Raw genomic sequence first — 17,317 nt, forward strand, 5'->3', positions numbered from 1 at the left:
TCCCAATTCTATTTTCTTATTTGTATATAATTATACCTGCTTGCCTGTCTCAAAGGTTATCAGGATCAAATTACAGAACATATGTTAGAGAGTGCTTTGGAAATCACAAAGTGCTTTTCAAATGTAAAGTAGTTGTTAGCATAGCTTTGGTTGTGACTGTACCACCGTTTATAAAGATAGGTGTAGTTGAGCCATGAGTTTGGGTCGTATACACGGAGGACTCTTCTTATCCTGGTGTCTTTTTTCTGTTGTTTTCAAATTGTGGGCAATTCCTCCCAGTGAAACTAGCCTCCAGAAGTTTTTTTTAATTTAATTTTATTTTATTATGTTAATCACCATACATTACATCATTAGTTTTTGATGTAGTGTTCCATGGTTCATTGTTTGTGTATAACACCCAGTGCTCCATTCAGTGCATGCCCTCTTTAATACCCATCACCAGGCTAACCCATTCCCCCTACCCCCCCCAGCCTCCAGAAGTTTTAATGGCAAAATACATGTAGTTAGGTCTATAACCAGCTTTTTTAAGTAAGAGCTTAAAAGGACGTGACAGTTTTATTTTTATTTATTTATTTTGACCCTAACTAGATTTTATTAGTCATGATCTAAAGGAAAGAAATTACATTGATCTGGCAATCTTTTTGTTGAGAATACATTTACAAAGTTCTGTTGTGCATAAGGACATGACAGTTTAAATTATTTTGTTCACTGCCCAAGAGTCACATAGAAGAGTACACTTTCCGCATAGTTGTACTTTTTTTACTCTCTTCCACCAAATAACTGTTTGGTATTTAATGGGCCTCGTTTCCTTAGCTGCTCTGGAACTGCCCCATGAGTTGCCCAGCAGCTTCCCGTTTGAGAAGCACACAGCTGTGGCTTCCCCAAATGGCTTTTCTTTGAAAAGTTTTTGAGATGATGGAAGAAAAGTTGCTATAGTGGTCACAAAGTTGAAAGTGGAAATGGGAGGTTTACCATTTTAGGCCTCATTTCAAGAACAGTCAAGACTAGAAATGACCTCAGGTAAACAGCTCTTGAGGCGAGGCTCGCTGAGGAAGGTAGCCGTGTCAGAAGTTTGGATCTCCTCCTTGGGGAGGAGATCCCAGTAGCGGGGCTGTTAAGTGTTCAGGGAGGAAAAGAGAGGCTGGTCAAAGTGCCTCAATATCTTGAACATTTTTAGAAAGAGATAGATAGGAGCTTTTGACTTCTTTCTTCAGTCTCTCTAGATTTCTTTTTCCCTTCTTTGTCTTTAACGTTAGTCTCTCCCTGTACCTTCCTGTGCCTCTGTTACTGGGCTCTTTTTGGTAACATTATTTTGTGTCTTCCATTCCACTCCTCATCCCTTCAAAGGTCTAAGGAAAAAAAACTTGTCCCCTGGTGCCGTGGAGTCCGATGTGCGAGGAATAACTGGGGTTGATCTGTTTGGAACGACAGATGCGGTGGTGAAGCACGTGCTGGAGGTACTTATCTTCACAGCCAGCGGCTCGTCTGGGCTCTTGTCCGGGAGGCAGGGACAGGACGCTGCTCGTTTGTTCATTCCTGCAACAAAGATTTGTGCAGTGCTTATTAAATGCCGGGCATTGTTTGGAGACACTGGAAACAGAATAGTCCGTGAGCCAGGAGAAATGAGGCTTCTGTGCCACCTCGGGGAGAGTCACATTACCTCCTAAACCCAGTGGGGAGAGAGGGAGAAGGCTGGTATAGGCTCTGTCACCATCCCAAAGCAGAGTCCGTTCGCACACCTCTTGTGAGAGTTGGGATGGGGGGGGGGGGTTGTGATTTAATCGGAGTTATTAAGGACCAGCCATGTGTGAGTAATTTGTGTGCCTGGTGAGAAAATAGAAAAGCATTAGAGAAAGAAACTAGATTTTTAAGAATATCTAATTTAATCCTTACAGCTATCCTCTGAGGCAGATATTAGTAACCTGATTTTACAGATGAAAAAAATTGAGACTTAGAGAAATTGAGCAGTTTACCAAAATCCACATGTATCTTGTAATTGAAAGAACTAGGATTTGAACTTGGATCGGACTCCAAAACCCAAGGGATTTTCGCCACACATGAAGTCTCTCTATAGTGGTACTGAGTACAACCGTATAAATAAAGTACAAGATATCTTAAAATTAGCAGTTCTTAAACTTTGTGTCCTGAGAACCTCTTTATACCCTTAAGACTTACTGAGGACCCCAAAGAGTTCTTGTTTATGTGGTTCATATCTTTCAGTTTTTACCGTATCTGAAATTCAAACTACAGACTTTTTAAAACATGAAATATATAAGCACACATTCCGTTAGCCATCAGCGCAATGACATCATGTCACGTAGCTGCCGGAAACCTTATCCTCAGGAGAGAATGAAAGTGAAGAAGGCAAATAATGCCTTAACATTATTAGGAAAATAGTTTTGACCTCACAGATTTCCTAAGGGAGTATTGGGACGCATCCGAGAGTTTCCCAACGTTTCCTCATTAAGTTGTAAAATTGGTTTTTATTCTTGTGATGTTAATAATTAGTTGGGGAAATAATATATAAGTAGACAATAAAACAAGGCAGTGTATCCCAAATGCAAATGACGCTGAATTTGGGAGTAGAAAGATTTGGGAATTGGCATGAGAACTTGGGTGTAATATTGGGTGGGTTGACATGGTAACTCTCATGTTCATATCTTAGAGTAGCATAATCCCTTGAATCTTTTCACAGGAAGAGTAAAAATCAGAGACATTTTTAATAACCACCAGCGTGGCTCTTTAGTTTGCTTTCAGTAATAGTTATAAAGCCATTTTAGAAGAACCACTTCTTTTTTTCCACAGGGTCATGATCGTGGAGTAAACTGGGCTGCCTTCCACCCCACTATGCCCCTTATTGTATCTGGGGCAGATGACCGTCAAGTGAAGATCTGGCGCATGAATGGTGAGTAGACCAGTGACAGTATCACTGTGTCTAAAAAATGGACTGCTGGCCAGCCAGGTGAAGCAGCCAGGTCTTCTGGACTTAGTGACCCATTTTCCTACCTTAGGTTCTTACGCTAATCCTAGGAGCATAAAAATTGCCCCATTCTCTTTTTCCTGTTTTTGAGGCATCCTGATTTTGAGGATTCTGAACACAGTTAAGAATAAACATTCATTCAAAAACATTTATTGGGTACCTGCTTTGTACTAATCATTGTTCAAGGCTCTGGAGATATGATGGTGACTAAAACATATGGAGCTTACATTTATTCTATCCTGACACCTAGTGACAAAACAGGGTAAGAGGATAAAGAATGATGGAGAAGAGGTGCTGCCGTTGATAGGTGGGTCCGAGTGAAAGAACAAAGAAACATATAGAGATTCAGAGGCTTAAATGAAAAAATTGCCCTGTTAGAAGTTGCTTATGTAGGGGCGCCCGGGTGGCTTAGTCGTTAAGCGTCTGTCTTCGGCTCAGGTCATGATCCCGGGGTCCTGGGACCGAGCCCCGCATCGGGCTCCTTGCTCAGCTGGGAGCCTGCTTCTCCCTCTTCTGCTTCCCCTGCTTGTGTTCCCTCTGTCGCTGTCTCTCTCTCTGTCAAATAAATAAAATCTTAAAAAAAAAAAAAAAAAAAAGTTGCTTCTGTAGCATTTTGGAGTAGCACCTAGCATTTGGTTAGAGATGCCGTAATTTTAAATCCTGAACTTGTAGTAGTAGAGAGTTGTGATCTAATTCTTTTTGGTCCTTCAGAGTCAAAGGCATGGGAGGTTGACACCTGCCGTGGTCATTACAACAACGTGTCTTGTGCTGTCTTCCACCCTCGCCAAGAGTTGATCCTTAGCAATTCCGAGGACAAGAGTATCCGAGTCTGGGATATGTCCAAGCGGTAAGAGGGTTATGATGGTGTGTGACCCAAGCCAGGGGAAAGCCCCTCCTCTCTCATTCTCTCTCCTAAAAGTTAGATTAGACTGCTTCTGTGTGTCTCTCCATCTTCAGCGTATGGAGAAGTCAGATCTGATGTTATGAAAACCTCAAGGGGCCTAGAGATCACCCAGCATTTACAGATCTCCCATCAATACAACTTCCATGTGCACTTTTTTCTCCCCCAAATTTAAGCATGTTCTTCGGTAGTTAGGGAAATAAGAAATATGGAATGAAGGTAGTATAACAGGAAATCATGATGAATGAGGGGAGATTGAAATACCCAAATATTAGGGTCAGAGTATATGCAATTTGCTGTCCTGATTTAATCTTTCATCAGTGTGCTGGCTTACACTCAGTGTTCAGTGCTGTTGTATGTGATAGACTGAGGATTACTCTGAAATTAATGTTTTCCTTTGTGTACCTTTTGCTTTCCTAGGACTGGGGTTCAGACCTTCCGCAGGGACCACGATCGTTTCTGGGTCCTAGCTGCCCACCCCAATCTGAACCTCTTTGCAGCAGGTAAGGGCCATTTCTTCTCTTTTTCTCTTGTTTAAGTTCAAAGTTTGTAAGGTATGAGAGTGATTCTCCATTAGCTTTCTCTCCAGTTGATGCATAGCAGGGTGGTGGGGAGAAATAGGGTTCTTAGAGCCGGGCGGTTGAAGCTTCTCTCCTTTGCTCTCCCTCACCTTCCTGGAGAACCAGTCGTTCAGTGTTTGTTCTCCACCCAGATCCATTTGACAAGAAAACCCCTTCCCTTTGATTAGTTAGGAAGCTAATAGTGGGCACTCAGGGTTCTCAGACGGAGGGACTGAGGAGCTCGAGGCTGAGTTTCTGTCATCCGTTTAGCAGATACATGCTGCGCCTCAGGCCCTAGTCTGGGTGCTGCTGTGAGAGCAGCGCCTCAAGCAGTGTCCCCAACCCTGTGGAACTCTTATGTGTAGTGAGTGGGGGAGACTGTAAAACAATAAGTATATAAAATAACATGTGGAAGATGCATTGGAGAAAAGAGGCGTGGGGAGGGACACGTGGGCACTGCTGCTTCATGGTGGGTGTTGAGGACAGTGAGGGATGACACACACAATGCTGGCAGTGCTCTGAGAGGTGCTGGGCACGTGTGAGCGGCATCGGAGGCCAGGACGGGGCACAGCGAGTAGGGGTGGAGTCATGGGAGGGAAGAGCAGGCCCGGCTGTGCTCCACCTTGCAGGCCAGGGTTAGAGTCCAGATTTTACTCTGAATGGGTGGAAAGCCATTGGAAAGTGCTGGGTAGGCAAGTGAATGATTGGGTTTATGTGTGGAGAGCTGATCAGGAGGACAAAGGTTGGAGGTTTCTCTGAGAGATGGTTGATGCTAGTGGGGAAAAAGCAAAACATTTTTTAAAACAACTGGAAAGGCTTTTTAAACTAGCATCCCTGTTTAGCAAAACCTCTTATGTTCTTGCTATATGCTAGGGACGGGGGAAGGACGGAAATGATTGTAATTTCTGTCTTCAGGGAGCTCGTGGTATAGCGCAGCTGGTGGCCTTAAACAGTTACAGTGCAGGCCGTTAAGTGCTGTACTGGAGGGTTTAGCAGAGTGGACATACTGTATCCTCTTAGTTTCAGGTGAACATCATAGTGATTCGATCTTTTTGTATATTACAAGATAATCCCCATGATTAAGTCTAGTTACCATCTGTCACCACATGAAGTTATTATAACATCATTGACTATATTCCTCATGCTGTACATTACAGCCCCATGACTTATTTGTTCTGTAACTGGGTATTTATACCTCTTAATCTCCTTTACCTATTTTGATCACTCTCCACCACCTCCAACCTCTGCTAACTACCAGTTTGTTCTCTATATCTGTGGTCTGTTTCCGTTATGGTGGTGGTCATTTTTGTTTCTTTTGTTTTGTTTTTTAGATTCCACATATAAGTGAACTCTTACAGTATTTGTCATTCTCTGTCTGACTTACTTCATTTAGCGTAATTCTTCTAAGTCCATTTATGTTGTAAATGGCAAGATTCCGTTCTTTTTTATGGCTGAGGACTATGCCACTGTGTGTGTGTGTAACACATCTTCTTTATCCATTTATCAGTGGACATTTACGTATCTTCCGTATCTTGGCTACTAGAGATAATGTTGCAGTGAACGTGGAAGTGCATGTATCCCTTCAAATTGGTGTTTTCATTTTCTTCAGATAGATATCCAGTAGTGGAATTGCTGGATCATACGGTATTTCTATTTTTAAGTTTTTGAGAAATCTCCATCCTGTTTTATATAGTGGCTACAGCCAATTTACATTCCCACCATCGGTGCACGAGGGTTCTCTTTTCTGCATATCCTCATCAACACTTGTTATTTCTTGTCTTTTTGATACTAGCCACTCTGACATGTGTGAGCTGATACCTCATTGTGGTTTTGATTTTGCATTTCCCTGATGATCAGTGATGTTGAGCATCTTTTCATGTGTCTGTTGGCCATCTGAATGTCTTCTAGAAATGTCTATTCACGTCTTCTGCCCATTTTTTAATTGGGTTGTTTGTGTGTGGTTTTCTTTTTTTATATTGAGTTGTGTTTATATATTTTGGCTATTAACCCCTTATTGGATATGTGATTTACAAATATTTTCTCCCATTCAGTAGGTTGCCCTTTCATCCCTTTCATCTTGTTGATGATTTCCTTTGCTATGCTGAAGCCTTTCAGTTTGATGCAATTCCATTTGTTTATTTTAGGTATAATGGAACTTTGTACGAATTGTTAGGAGAACACAGAGGAGGGTGTGTCTAAACGTGATGGTGTGATACAGAGGATTAGGAAAGGATTTACAGAAATTTATTTGAATAAAGATCCTAAGAACTGTGAGAATTTAGACAAATAAAGGATACATTTAGGTATCTTGGTTTTTAGCACGCATATGCAGTCCTCGTCCTTGTGTATCTCCTGTTTCCAGCTTTCTTTCTTGCCTGCAGCTGACTCTTTCCTCCTCTCCCTTTGCCCCAGGCCATGATGGTGGCATGATTGTATTTAAACTGGAACGGGAACGGCCAGCCTATGCTGTTCATGGCAATATGCTCCATTATGTCAAGGACCGATTCTTACGTCAGTTGGATTTCAACAGCTCCAAAGATGTAGCTGTGATGCAGTTGCGGAGGTAAGTCAGACCTGTTCCCTCCCTCCAGACCCTCTCGTCTGTCGCCAGAGCTGATACCCACAAACCGGACTCTGTTCTTCCAACGACATTTTGGATCTCATCTCCTCTCACAGATTGAATCCCTATTGGGGAGGCTGCTCAGTTTAAACCCCAAGAGCATGGTGGGCAAGGAGGATGCCATGAGGAGAATGGGAGTTTCCCTAAGGAGAATGCTAGTGACCCTGTGCAGAGGAGACCATAACTGCCACAGTCCACCGGGTCTCTTGCAAACCAGAGTCTCCTGGTAGAGAGCAGCCCAACTTGGTGACAGGCCTTTTTCCCTCTGTTTGGCATTTCTGTAACTCTTCTTTGCTTTCCAGCAAAATGCACACATCTCTAAACTAGAATATATGTCTCTGGAAGCTCTTAACTCTGAAGATACGATAACCTCTGGGATGTCTGGCAAAAAGAACTGTCCTCTTGGAAAGCCAGCTGCATCAGCATGCTGAAACATTCATGGTGGCAAACTCTGGCATGAGGGTTTGATAACCACCCTCCAGCATTACTACAATAAAAAGATGGGTTTATGTGAACACTCCAAGGGACAGGAGAAATTAGCCAGAGACAGAGCATGTCATGTTACTCTGGTGTCCCCTGCAATTATGTGTAGGAATTTGTACCCAAGAAGAACCAATCTCACTCACTACAGTGAGTGCTAACCCTACCTTCCGTTGAATAATTGGGCTTGTACTAGGGTTTGTCTTTTTAAAACTGTTTGTCAAAGCTGAATTAGGGATGTCCCCAAGCCTTAAAGGAAGGAAGAGAGTAGATGCAATATTTATTTTTATTCCTGATTATAAAAGTGATGAGTATATGTGTAAAGACTGGATAAGTAGGAGGTGTGGGAGTAATTCCGTTCTTCCGTCCTTCCGTCCTTATTCCTCTTCCGTTTTTTCTCTTTTTTTCCATGTATAACTCCAGTGGTTCCAAGTTTCCGGTGTTCAATATGTCATACAATCCAGCAGAAAATGCAGTCCTACTGTGTACGGTACGTAACTCATGGAATCCTCCTAGGATCTTCCCATTTCCCATAGGTCTCTTTCTCATGCCCTTAGAGAACCTCTAGCGGCTCCTTAGAAGCCATTTAATGGTCATTTTGAGAGAGCTAACCCAGTAAACAGGCTCAAATCAGGTCCACTCCAGTGATGATAAACATATTAGGGTTTGTGCACTTCTCTTGCATAAGGCTGACGATCTCTAAACTTAACGGAGCATCAAGATGAATGCCCCAAATCACTACACGTATATATATCCTATGCAAAGAGGATGTTTATCTTGATTCCTCCATGTGGGTAAAAGTGTAGAGCTGACTTGGAGGAGGGTTCCTGTCAGTGGAGTTGGCTTCAGGGTCAGCAAGTAGCTCCCACATTTCTTGCCATATAATTTGGGGGAAAAAGAAATGACATTCTAGTTTTAGTGCCCTGTTTGCCAATTAAAAAGAATGAAAACCTGTCTTTCCCCATATGACTTTGAGTGTCTAATCCAGTCCTTGTTCAGTATCTAAGAACATTTTTCTCCTGACAGTTGTCTTTGCTATCTTTCCTTTGATTTTTTTTTTTTTCTCCCCTTTGAACAGACTTTAAAGGTGATGAGTTGTGTGCAGGTAGAGCAACCAGAATATTGGGGATTTGGTTTGTTAATTTTTGGAGCCGAGAGCAATCCTTGCTTCCTTTCAAATATGATCTGCATCTTTGGAGAATACAAAAAATAAAGTGCTGTGAATTCTGAGCTCTTGGGCAATGAGCCTGAGAATTTTTAGCTGTAGAAACATTCGCTTGCCCTCTGGGTGAAGAGTGAGGAAGGGATACCTTCGAATTGTTGTACGATGGCAGTTTTCTGTCGGAATGAACTGCCGCCTTAGGTTCCTCTCACGATTTGACCTCTCTGTCGTCCACAGAGAGCCAGCAATTTAGAGAACAGTACCTATGACCTCTACACCATCCCCAAGGATGCGGACTCCCAGAACCCTGACGGTAGGTGCTCCCTGTGTCTGCCGGGCTTTGCGCGCAGCTCTTCTCTCCTGCGCAGTCGCGCCTCTTCAGGGTTTTCACGTTCCTTCCCCAGGCTGCGGCCACATCACTCATGTCTGTTGGCTGGGGCCGCTGACAGTTGCATCACAGGCGACCATGGTGTGAAATATTCATGTTCCTCCTTCATTTTATTACTCCAGCTAGATATATATATTTTATAATTTGGTTATTAGAAACTCTCCATTTTCTCTTTCAGCACAGCATGTTTTCCTAGTTTATTGTCAGCTGATATGACTTTCACCCCGGTAGTTTCATTTATTTAAGAATGTGGTTCCAATCTTGTAGTGTCTCATCCTGGGACTAGGGATTTATGCTCTCCCATCCACTCCAGATCCGAATAGGCTTCCTTTTGCATGTCAAAGAGATGAGGCTGCTCGCAGCCCCACACCCCACCAGGGATCCCAGGATCCAGCTGAGACCCCCGTCTACCTCTTCCATCACCACCACCCCTTGTTGAGTCCTTCCTGTTAGAATTCTGGACAGCCTTCTCAGAAGCTCCTTGCAGTCCACTTCCTCCCGTTGCTTTACAGAGTGTGTTCCTTGGGTCCCCACCTTACTAGCACGCTTTCAGGACACTTTAGACTCCATCAGCAGATTGTGAGAAGTCGTTTTGCTAGCCCTGGCCCTGTTGTGGGTGCTACTGTGTCGTTAGCGTTGCCGAAACGATTCACTCTTTAAAAAAAAAAAAAAAAAAAAGCATGGTCCTGGTGAGAAGAGAGGAAACCTGTATGTCTTTGGCATCCATAAATCAGTCTTCCCTATAAATTAAACAGTGAAGCCATTTCTGACCAAATTTTATGATTGTGTCCCTCCCTACCTACCTCCTTACTCTTTTCCCCCCTGTTTTTCAGTTAATAGCATTTAAAATACCTTAGTTTTGTTTTATTACCACTTTTGTTTTCTCCATCTTTCGAGGGAGAGGATAATTAGTAAAGGAGTACAGTGCAGCCCGGTGACAGGCAACAGAGAGGAAGAGGAAGAGAAAGAGCAAAAGCTTGACGAGGGTGGCTCCCCAGCCCCCGGAGCGTGGGGGTGTCGGCTGTGATAAGAATTGCCTGTCATGCACAGGTGCTGGAGGAGTGCAGAGCAAGGCTGGCCCGCACGTTCTGTCCACTTTGCTGCCGATGCTAATAGATAAAAGTATTTTGGGGCCGCCTTCTGTGTATGACCCTTGAGGTGTCCCCGAGAGTGGAGAGCCCATTCAGAATTCTAATCAGCCAGTGAAATGTTGGGGAACCGAGGAACATTTATAACTTTCTTCAGGGTAATAAGAATGATTGACATTTATGGAGCAACAGCTTGGTGCTAAACACTGCCCCGCACAGAGCTCATCTGCCTGTCAAGATTTAGTTGGGAGCGCTCTGCCCCACCCTGCTCTACCCGGAGGTCTGCATTTGCATGTTAAAAGCAGCAGAGCAGCTGCGTCCTGGGGAGGGGGCTCTCTCTCTACTCCAGCTTGTGGAGCTAGGAGGTCCTAGACGCTGACAGGCTGCATGCAGCGCTCGGCAGCTTGGCCAGCCAGGCCCTGCTCGTTAGCTTGATGGAGTGTGCTGTCTCCCAAGATGGGCGGTTCTTCTGCCAGTACACGGTGTTGGCTGAAATGCATCCACTTGGCCTAGAGAAAAGAGGCTTGGCAGGGGTGGAGGTTGGAGTTTGGAGGGGACTGGTGGGGAAAAGTCACTGACAATAGCCTCAGGTTACAGCTGAATTAGTTAGGAAGCAGCTGAACTGGCAAAGCCAACATGGCAGCCAGCAAGACTGGCAGCTCCGTGGCACCTGACTCTGTCACCTGCCAGTGGCTCGTCACACGCTCCCGCCCTTTGCTTTTGTTCTCAGCTCCTGAAGGGAAACGATCCTCGGGCCTGACAGCCGTTTGGGTTGCTAGAAATCGGTTTGCTGTCCTAGATCGGATGCATTCGGTGAGTTAAGCCTAAAAGGGGAAACTGATTTTGGCGTCGTGGTGGCAGTGGTCTAAGTATCGCACGAAGAAAGAGCAGGTTTTCTCTCTGCTCACTGCCTGGGGAGTTGTGATCATCATGCAGATACCCCAGTCGCCCCATCAAGCAACGAAACCTGAAAATTGACTTGATTGGGTTGATGATCACTGTGGGTCTGAGCTTGAGAACCAAGCTAACGTCACTCTTGACAACACAGAAGCCAGAAGACATCAAATCTGAAATAGGTGGGCTGGATGAGGAGTGAATCCTCCTCCTCATGCTAACTACCACCACTGGTACTTAAAGACGTAAGCAGTCCTGAACGAGACAGACAAAGCTCTCAAGAAAATATGTAACAAGAATATAAGCCCAGAAGTCTTGTCCTCTCTCTGGTTGAAGGAGGAATTCAGACTTCAGTTGGATTTCTCAGGATGTTTCAGTTGGGGGGAAAAAGCAAAAGCTCTCAAGGCCCCTGGAGAGGGTTTGGGTTAGAGTGGGCTGCCTGGAGTGGTGACTGGCCTGGACAGGAACAGCCCAAACTTGATTTCTTGAAGCTAAGGAACCCTTGCTGAGGCACGTCAACTGTCGTCATCTGACGAACACACATTTCTGATAACCCCACCTTTGGTCATTATTTCAGCTCCTGATCAAGAATCTGAAGAATGAGATCACCAAAAAGGTGCAGGTGCCCAACTGTGATGAGATCTTTTATGCTGGCACAGGCAACCTCCTGCTTCGAGATGCAGAATCCATCACGCTCTTTGATGTTCAGCAGAAGCGGTAACATGTCAGGTGCCCCTAAGCAGACAGGCATATAGTGGATGAGGGTGGACCTCTGTGGTGGGAGCTTTTCTCCCAGTGAGTTTGCCTCAGGCTTGGCCACTTTTGTGCTATAACTCTAAGACTTTCTCTCCACTTTTCCCTCTGGGGTCACTTTCCATCCTCTCCATACTAGCATCGCAAGGAGGGGCTTATTTATCAGTTTTTGGAGCACCTGAACGAAGAATGCTTTTGGGACTTAGAACTATGGGCACGTAGGGGTGAATAGCATGGTTCTTGTACTTAGAGGAACTTAACAGTCCACTGATGAGATCAGACATACACAGATTCCCTAATAATACATGTGAATGAGGGGCAGGGAGTGAGGGAAGGGAAAGTGCACGGTGTGAGCCAAAATGTTTCCGTCACTCAGCTACCATACAGAGAGTGTTTATTTGGTATTATTTTAAGAAACTGGGGCTTACATTAATTTGGATATGAAAAGCATGTAGGTCTTAACCTGGGATGAGGGAGTCAGGTCCACTTAGGTTCACCTTTCTCTGTCCCAGGACTCTGGCCTCTGTGAAGATTTCTAAGGTGAAATATGTTATCTGGTCAGCAGACATGTCCCACGTAGCACTACTGGCCAAACATGGTAAGTCTTCATTATATCCGCCCTGATTTAGGGACCAGCCCTTCCCTCCCCATCCCTGCCAGTCTGCTTCACTCACCCTGTCCAGCAGAGCACTCATGCCCTTTGCCTCTTACAGCCATTGTGATCTGTAACCGCAAACTGGAGGCTCTGTGTAACATTCATGAGAACATTCGCGTCAAGAGTGGGGCCTGGGATGAGAGTGGGGTATTTATCTATACCACAAGCAACCACATCAAATATGCCGTCACCACGGGGTAAGTGAATCATCTGATAACACAGAGTGGGAGAATGTAGCTCTTGAAATCACTGTCCTGTCTCAAGGGATGTAACTGAGTCTTCCTTGAACCTTCTTCGTGGGAAATCTTTGTCGGGCACATGTGTGCTAGGCACATCTGAACATTCTTTTTCAACTCTTTAAAAAATTGTGACATATGACCCGAATGCAGACAAATGCACGGAGTCCATACAGGGAGAATAGCAGATTGTCACGTAGTGGACGTCCGTGTCCCTGCCACCCAGGTCAGGAGCTACAGCAGAGCTGGCAGCCAGAAGCCCTCAGCCTTGATCACAACCACCTCTGCTTCCCACGCAAAGATCACATTATTCTGACTTCTATGGAAATTTCGTCCTAGCTATTCTTTGTAATTTTACTGCCCAATATGTGTCTTAAAATAGTATGCTTTAATTTTGCCTGGTTTTGAACTTCATGTAAATCATACTGAATATATTGTTTCATATTTTGCTTATTTTGCTCAATATTTTGTTTGTAAGATGCATCCATGTTGTAGCTGTAATTTATTTATTTTCATTGTGTAATATTCTATTATATGAATATACCGCAGTTTTATCAGTTCTACTCTAGAGGGATGTTTGAGTGATTTCTAGGATTTGGCTACTGTGATGAACAATGTTCTTTTAAACATTCTTTTACATGTGTTCTGGTGCCAATGCACATAATGTTTCTCTAGAGTGTCCACCCAGAGCCGAATTGCTGGATCATAGAGTATGCGTATCTTCGCGTTTACTAGGTAACGTGAAACTGCTCTCCAGAGGGGCTACCGATTTTCACGTCCACCAACATGGTAGAAAAGCTTCCTTGCTTACCATCCTTTCCAGCCCTTGCCTTTGCCAGACTTATTTTTGTCTATCTGGTGGGTGTGTAATGGCATCTCATTGTCATTTTACTTTGCTACGCTGATTCCTAATGAGATTGAGCAACTTTTCAATTGACCATCAGGGTTTCCTCTTCTGTGAATTCTGTTCAGGCCTTTTATCTCTTTTTTTAATGAGTTATCCTTTTTAATTTTAGGAGTTCTTCATATATTTGAGTGTGCATCCTTTGTCAGGGCTACGTGTTACAAATCTTAATGTTTCTTCCCATTCTGTAGCTTGTCTTCTGATTCTCTTTATGATGCCCTTTAACGAACAGATGTTCTTACTTTAATATAGTTGAATTTATGAATCTTACCTTTTATGGGTATTGGGTTTTGTATCTTCTTGAATAAATCTTTATCGACTCCAAGATTATAAAGGCATTCTTTTATATTCTCTTGTAGAAACTTCATAGTTTTGTTTTTCATATCTAGGACTGTGATCTGCTGAAGTTCATTTTTGTGTATGGTGTGAGGTGCAGGGGGCTCAGTTTCACAGTTTTCCTTACGGACACTCAGCTGTCACAGAGTCATTTACTGCAATCAGACCAATCTTTACCCCCTCGTTCTGCAGTGCCTTCTTTGTCACGTATGAATCATGTTTCCAAAAATGCAAGGACCTATTTTCTGTGGGCTGTGTGTTGATCTCTGATCTCATTCTGTCTTAAAGTATTACAGCTTTAGGATTTTTCACATCTGCTAAAGCACGTCCTCAGATCTTTCCCACTTTATTTTTTAAAGTTATTAAGCTATTTTCTAATTACTTTTGCCTTGAAAAGGCAAATTTTCAATTTTTTTTTGCCTTAAAAAAGTATGTTAGAATCAGCTTGTGAAATTCCATGCAAAATAAAACCAACAAAGAAAACACACTACTGTGATTTTAGTGGGATTGCATTGGATCTGTTTGTCATTTTGGGCCTAATTGACATCTTTACAATATTAAATTTCCTGATCTGTGAACATGATGTAGTAACTCTTCATTTATTTAGGTGTTCCTAAATAAGTGTTTACTCTTTCAGTAAGGTTTATAATTTTCTCCATGGAGATCTTGCATTTCTTTAGATTATTCTTAGGCCCTTGGTAGTTTTCAATGTGATTTGTAAGTGGATAGTATCCATTTAAAAACTTAATTTTCTAACTTTTTATGATACTTAGAAATACAATTACGTTTTTAAATTGATTCTATTTCAGAGACCTTGCTAGACTTTTATTATTTCTAGTAATTTGTCTTTTTTTCACAAATAATCATAGCATCTTTGGGTAATGATGGTTTGTTTCTTCTTTGCCAGTACTTACACTTTCATGTGTTTGTCTTGCACTGACCAGAATCTCCAGCATAGTGTTGAATAAACATGGTGATGGCAAACTTTTTTGTCTTGTTCCAATTTAAAGAGTGAGCTTGGGGGAGCCAGGGTGGCTCAGTTGGTTAAGCGTCCGACTCATGGTTTCAGCTTGGGTTGTGATCTTGGGGTTGTGAGATTGAGCCCCACGTTGGGCTCTGCACTCAGCGTGGAGTCTGCTTGAGATTCTGCCTAAGATTCCCTCTGCCCCTTCCCCTGCTTGCACTCTCTCTCTCTTAAATAAAATCTTCAAGAAAAGAAAAAGAGTGAGCTTTCAGTGTATTGGCATTATGTAAGCTTGTTGTAGACTTCTTTAGAGATAGCTTTTATTTATTAAGGAATTTCCTTGCTATAGCTGAGATAAATATTGAATTTTATTAGATACCTTTTCTGCATATACTGAGGTAATCATAGGATTTTTCTCTTTTTATTGATTAGTGTAGTGAATTAAATTGATTTTTAAAAAATGTTAGACCAGTGGGGTACCTGAGTGGCTCAGTTGGTTGAGCATCTGCCTTTGGCTCAGGTCATGATCCCAGGGTCCTGGGATCCAGCCCTGCATCGGGCTCCCTGCTCGGTAGGGGGCCTGCTTCTCCCTCTCCCACACCCCTGCTTGTGCACGTGCTCTCTCTCTCTCTCTCTTTCTCTCTGTCAAATAAATAAATAAAATCTTAAAAAAAAAATGTTAGACCAACATTGTATTCCTGATACAGATCTAACTTGGTCACGATGTTTTACCCGTTTCTGATATTGCTAAATAAAATAAATTTTATTTATTTATTTTTAAAGATTTTATTTATTTATTTGACAGAGAGAGACACAGCAGAGCAGGAACACAAGCAGGGGGAGTGGGAGAGGGAGAAGCAGGCTCCCCACTGAGCAGGGAGCCCGATGCGGGGCTCGATCCCAGGATGCTGGGATCATGACCTGAGCCGAAGGTAGATGCTTAACGACTGAGCCACCCAGGCGCCCCTTGATATTGCTAGTTTTAGTTTGCTAGTATTTTGCTCAGGATTTTTACATCCATGTATGTATATATATGAGATTGGCCCATGACTTCCCTTTTTCTTTCTGTCCTTGTCAGGTTTTGGTGTTGAGGTTGTGCTAATTTCATAAAATAAGGAAAGTAATACACCTTCCTCTGTTCTCTCAGTGAGTTTGTAATAAGATTCGGTTTAATTCTTCCTGAAATGTTGGGTAGAATTTGCCAGTGAAGTCATCCAGGCCTGGATTTTTTTATGATTCAGTTTATCTTGTGTAACAGTTACGGGACTGTAGGGGTTTTCTATCTCTTTTTAGTCAGTTTTGGTAAATTTTACTTTTCTTGGAATTTGATCGTTTAAAAAAGTTTACGCCTATCCTCATCCTGCAGGAGCTAGAGTAATATCCCCTTTTCCATTCCTAATATTGCAATTCTACCTTTTTGTTTTAATTAGCCTCATGAGAGGTTTATCAGTTTTATTTAGCTTTTGCCTTTATTGATTGAACTTCTGTGTTGTATTTTTGTTTTCTATTTCTTAATTTTGTGATTGGCTTCATTATTTTTCCTAAGTATATTCTTTGGTTTAACTTTTAAAAGAACAAAATTTTTGAGTTGGATGCTTATTAATTTTTATTACATTTTTATTTTTTATATTATATTTATTAATTTTCTAATATATGTACATAGAACTCATTAGTTTTTGGTGTTTCTTCTAATACAGTGTGTGCACTTAGCATCCCGGATTATCAATCAAATTTTGTGTTAGCGATGCCCATAAGTTTTATAAACTTTTAGTTTTTGTTCAGTTTAAAATATTTTTTGCTTTTTATCATTTGTATGTCAGAACTTCGCATCTCCTGCTCTTCTCCTTTTACCTGTAACTTCAGGGAAGGATTTAACTGGCCCAGTGATTGTATATCAGAACTTTAAATTTAACTTTCAGGACTGATTCCTTAGCCATGTCTGTTGGCTCTCAGAGTTGTAACTTATGAAGAAAGATCATACCATGTGCCCCGTGTTTTCCTGCTTCATACAAAAGAAAAAGTAAATGTGGCATTTAGTTCTGCTCTCTTTTGAATTGCTTCCCATCTGTCCCATTGTGCAAATGGCACTTGGACAAAGAGCAGTGAGAAGATAAAAAGTTGTGTCCTAAGCTTGTTCCAGGTCCTCACAGGCTGGATTTTGCCCCTCATTTGCTGAAAGTTGTGCCCCCTAACTCCTATTTGCAGGGACTACGGGATCATCCGGACTCTGGATTTACCCATCTATGTCACGCGCGTGAAGGGCAACAATGTGTATTGCCTGGACAGGGAGTGTCGTCCGCGGGTGCTCACCATTGATCCCACTGAGTTCAAGTTCAAGCTGGCCCTGATCAACAGAAAATATGATGAGGTATGAAACGAGAATGCGCACTAGGGGT

The 17,317-nt window shown here is 42.7% G+C and overlaps 1 protein-coding gene across 2 annotated transcripts in view; it reads left to right on the top strand.

The window, feature by feature from the left end:
• Positions 1 to 17,317, top strand: part of COPA (COPI coat complex subunit alpha) — a 43,473-nt gene that overhangs the window by 16,599 nt on the left and 9,557 nt on the right. Inside the window, exons 7-18 of one of the 2 annotated variants that reach the window (XM_032397165.1) lie at positions 1,348 to 1,457; positions 2,806 to 2,905; positions 3,692 to 3,827; positions 4,302 to 4,384; positions 6,854 to 7,004; positions 7,965 to 8,031; positions 8,941 to 9,016; positions 10,910 to 10,992; positions 11,651 to 11,790; positions 12,339 to 12,424; positions 12,513 to 12,678; positions 17,127 to 17,289. In XM_032397165.1, coding sequence (XP_032253056.1) covers positions 1,348 to 1,457; positions 2,806 to 2,905; positions 3,692 to 3,827; positions 4,302 to 4,384; positions 6,854 to 7,004; positions 7,965 to 8,031; positions 8,941 to 9,016; positions 10,910 to 10,992; positions 11,651 to 11,790; positions 12,339 to 12,424; positions 12,513 to 12,678; positions 17,127 to 17,289 — 1,361 coding nt within the window. The remainder of the gene's footprint in view (positions 1 to 1,347; positions 1,458 to 2,805; positions 2,906 to 3,691; positions 3,828 to 4,301; positions 4,385 to 6,853; positions 7,005 to 7,964; positions 8,032 to 8,940; positions 9,017 to 10,909; positions 10,993 to 11,650; positions 11,791 to 12,338; positions 12,425 to 12,512; positions 12,679 to 17,126; positions 17,290 to 17,317) is intronic. The other variant, XM_032397166.1, reaches the window with a different exon arrangement.

The sequence above is a fragment of the Phoca vitulina genome, unplaced genomic scaffold (genome assembly GCF_004348235.1).
Source record: "Phoca vitulina isolate PV1807 unplaced genomic scaffold, GSC_HSeal_1.0 scaffold97, whole genome shotgun sequence".
In the NCBI taxonomy this organism is placed as follows: domain Eukaryota; kingdom Metazoa; phylum Chordata; class Mammalia; order Carnivora; family Phocidae; genus Phoca; species Phoca vitulina.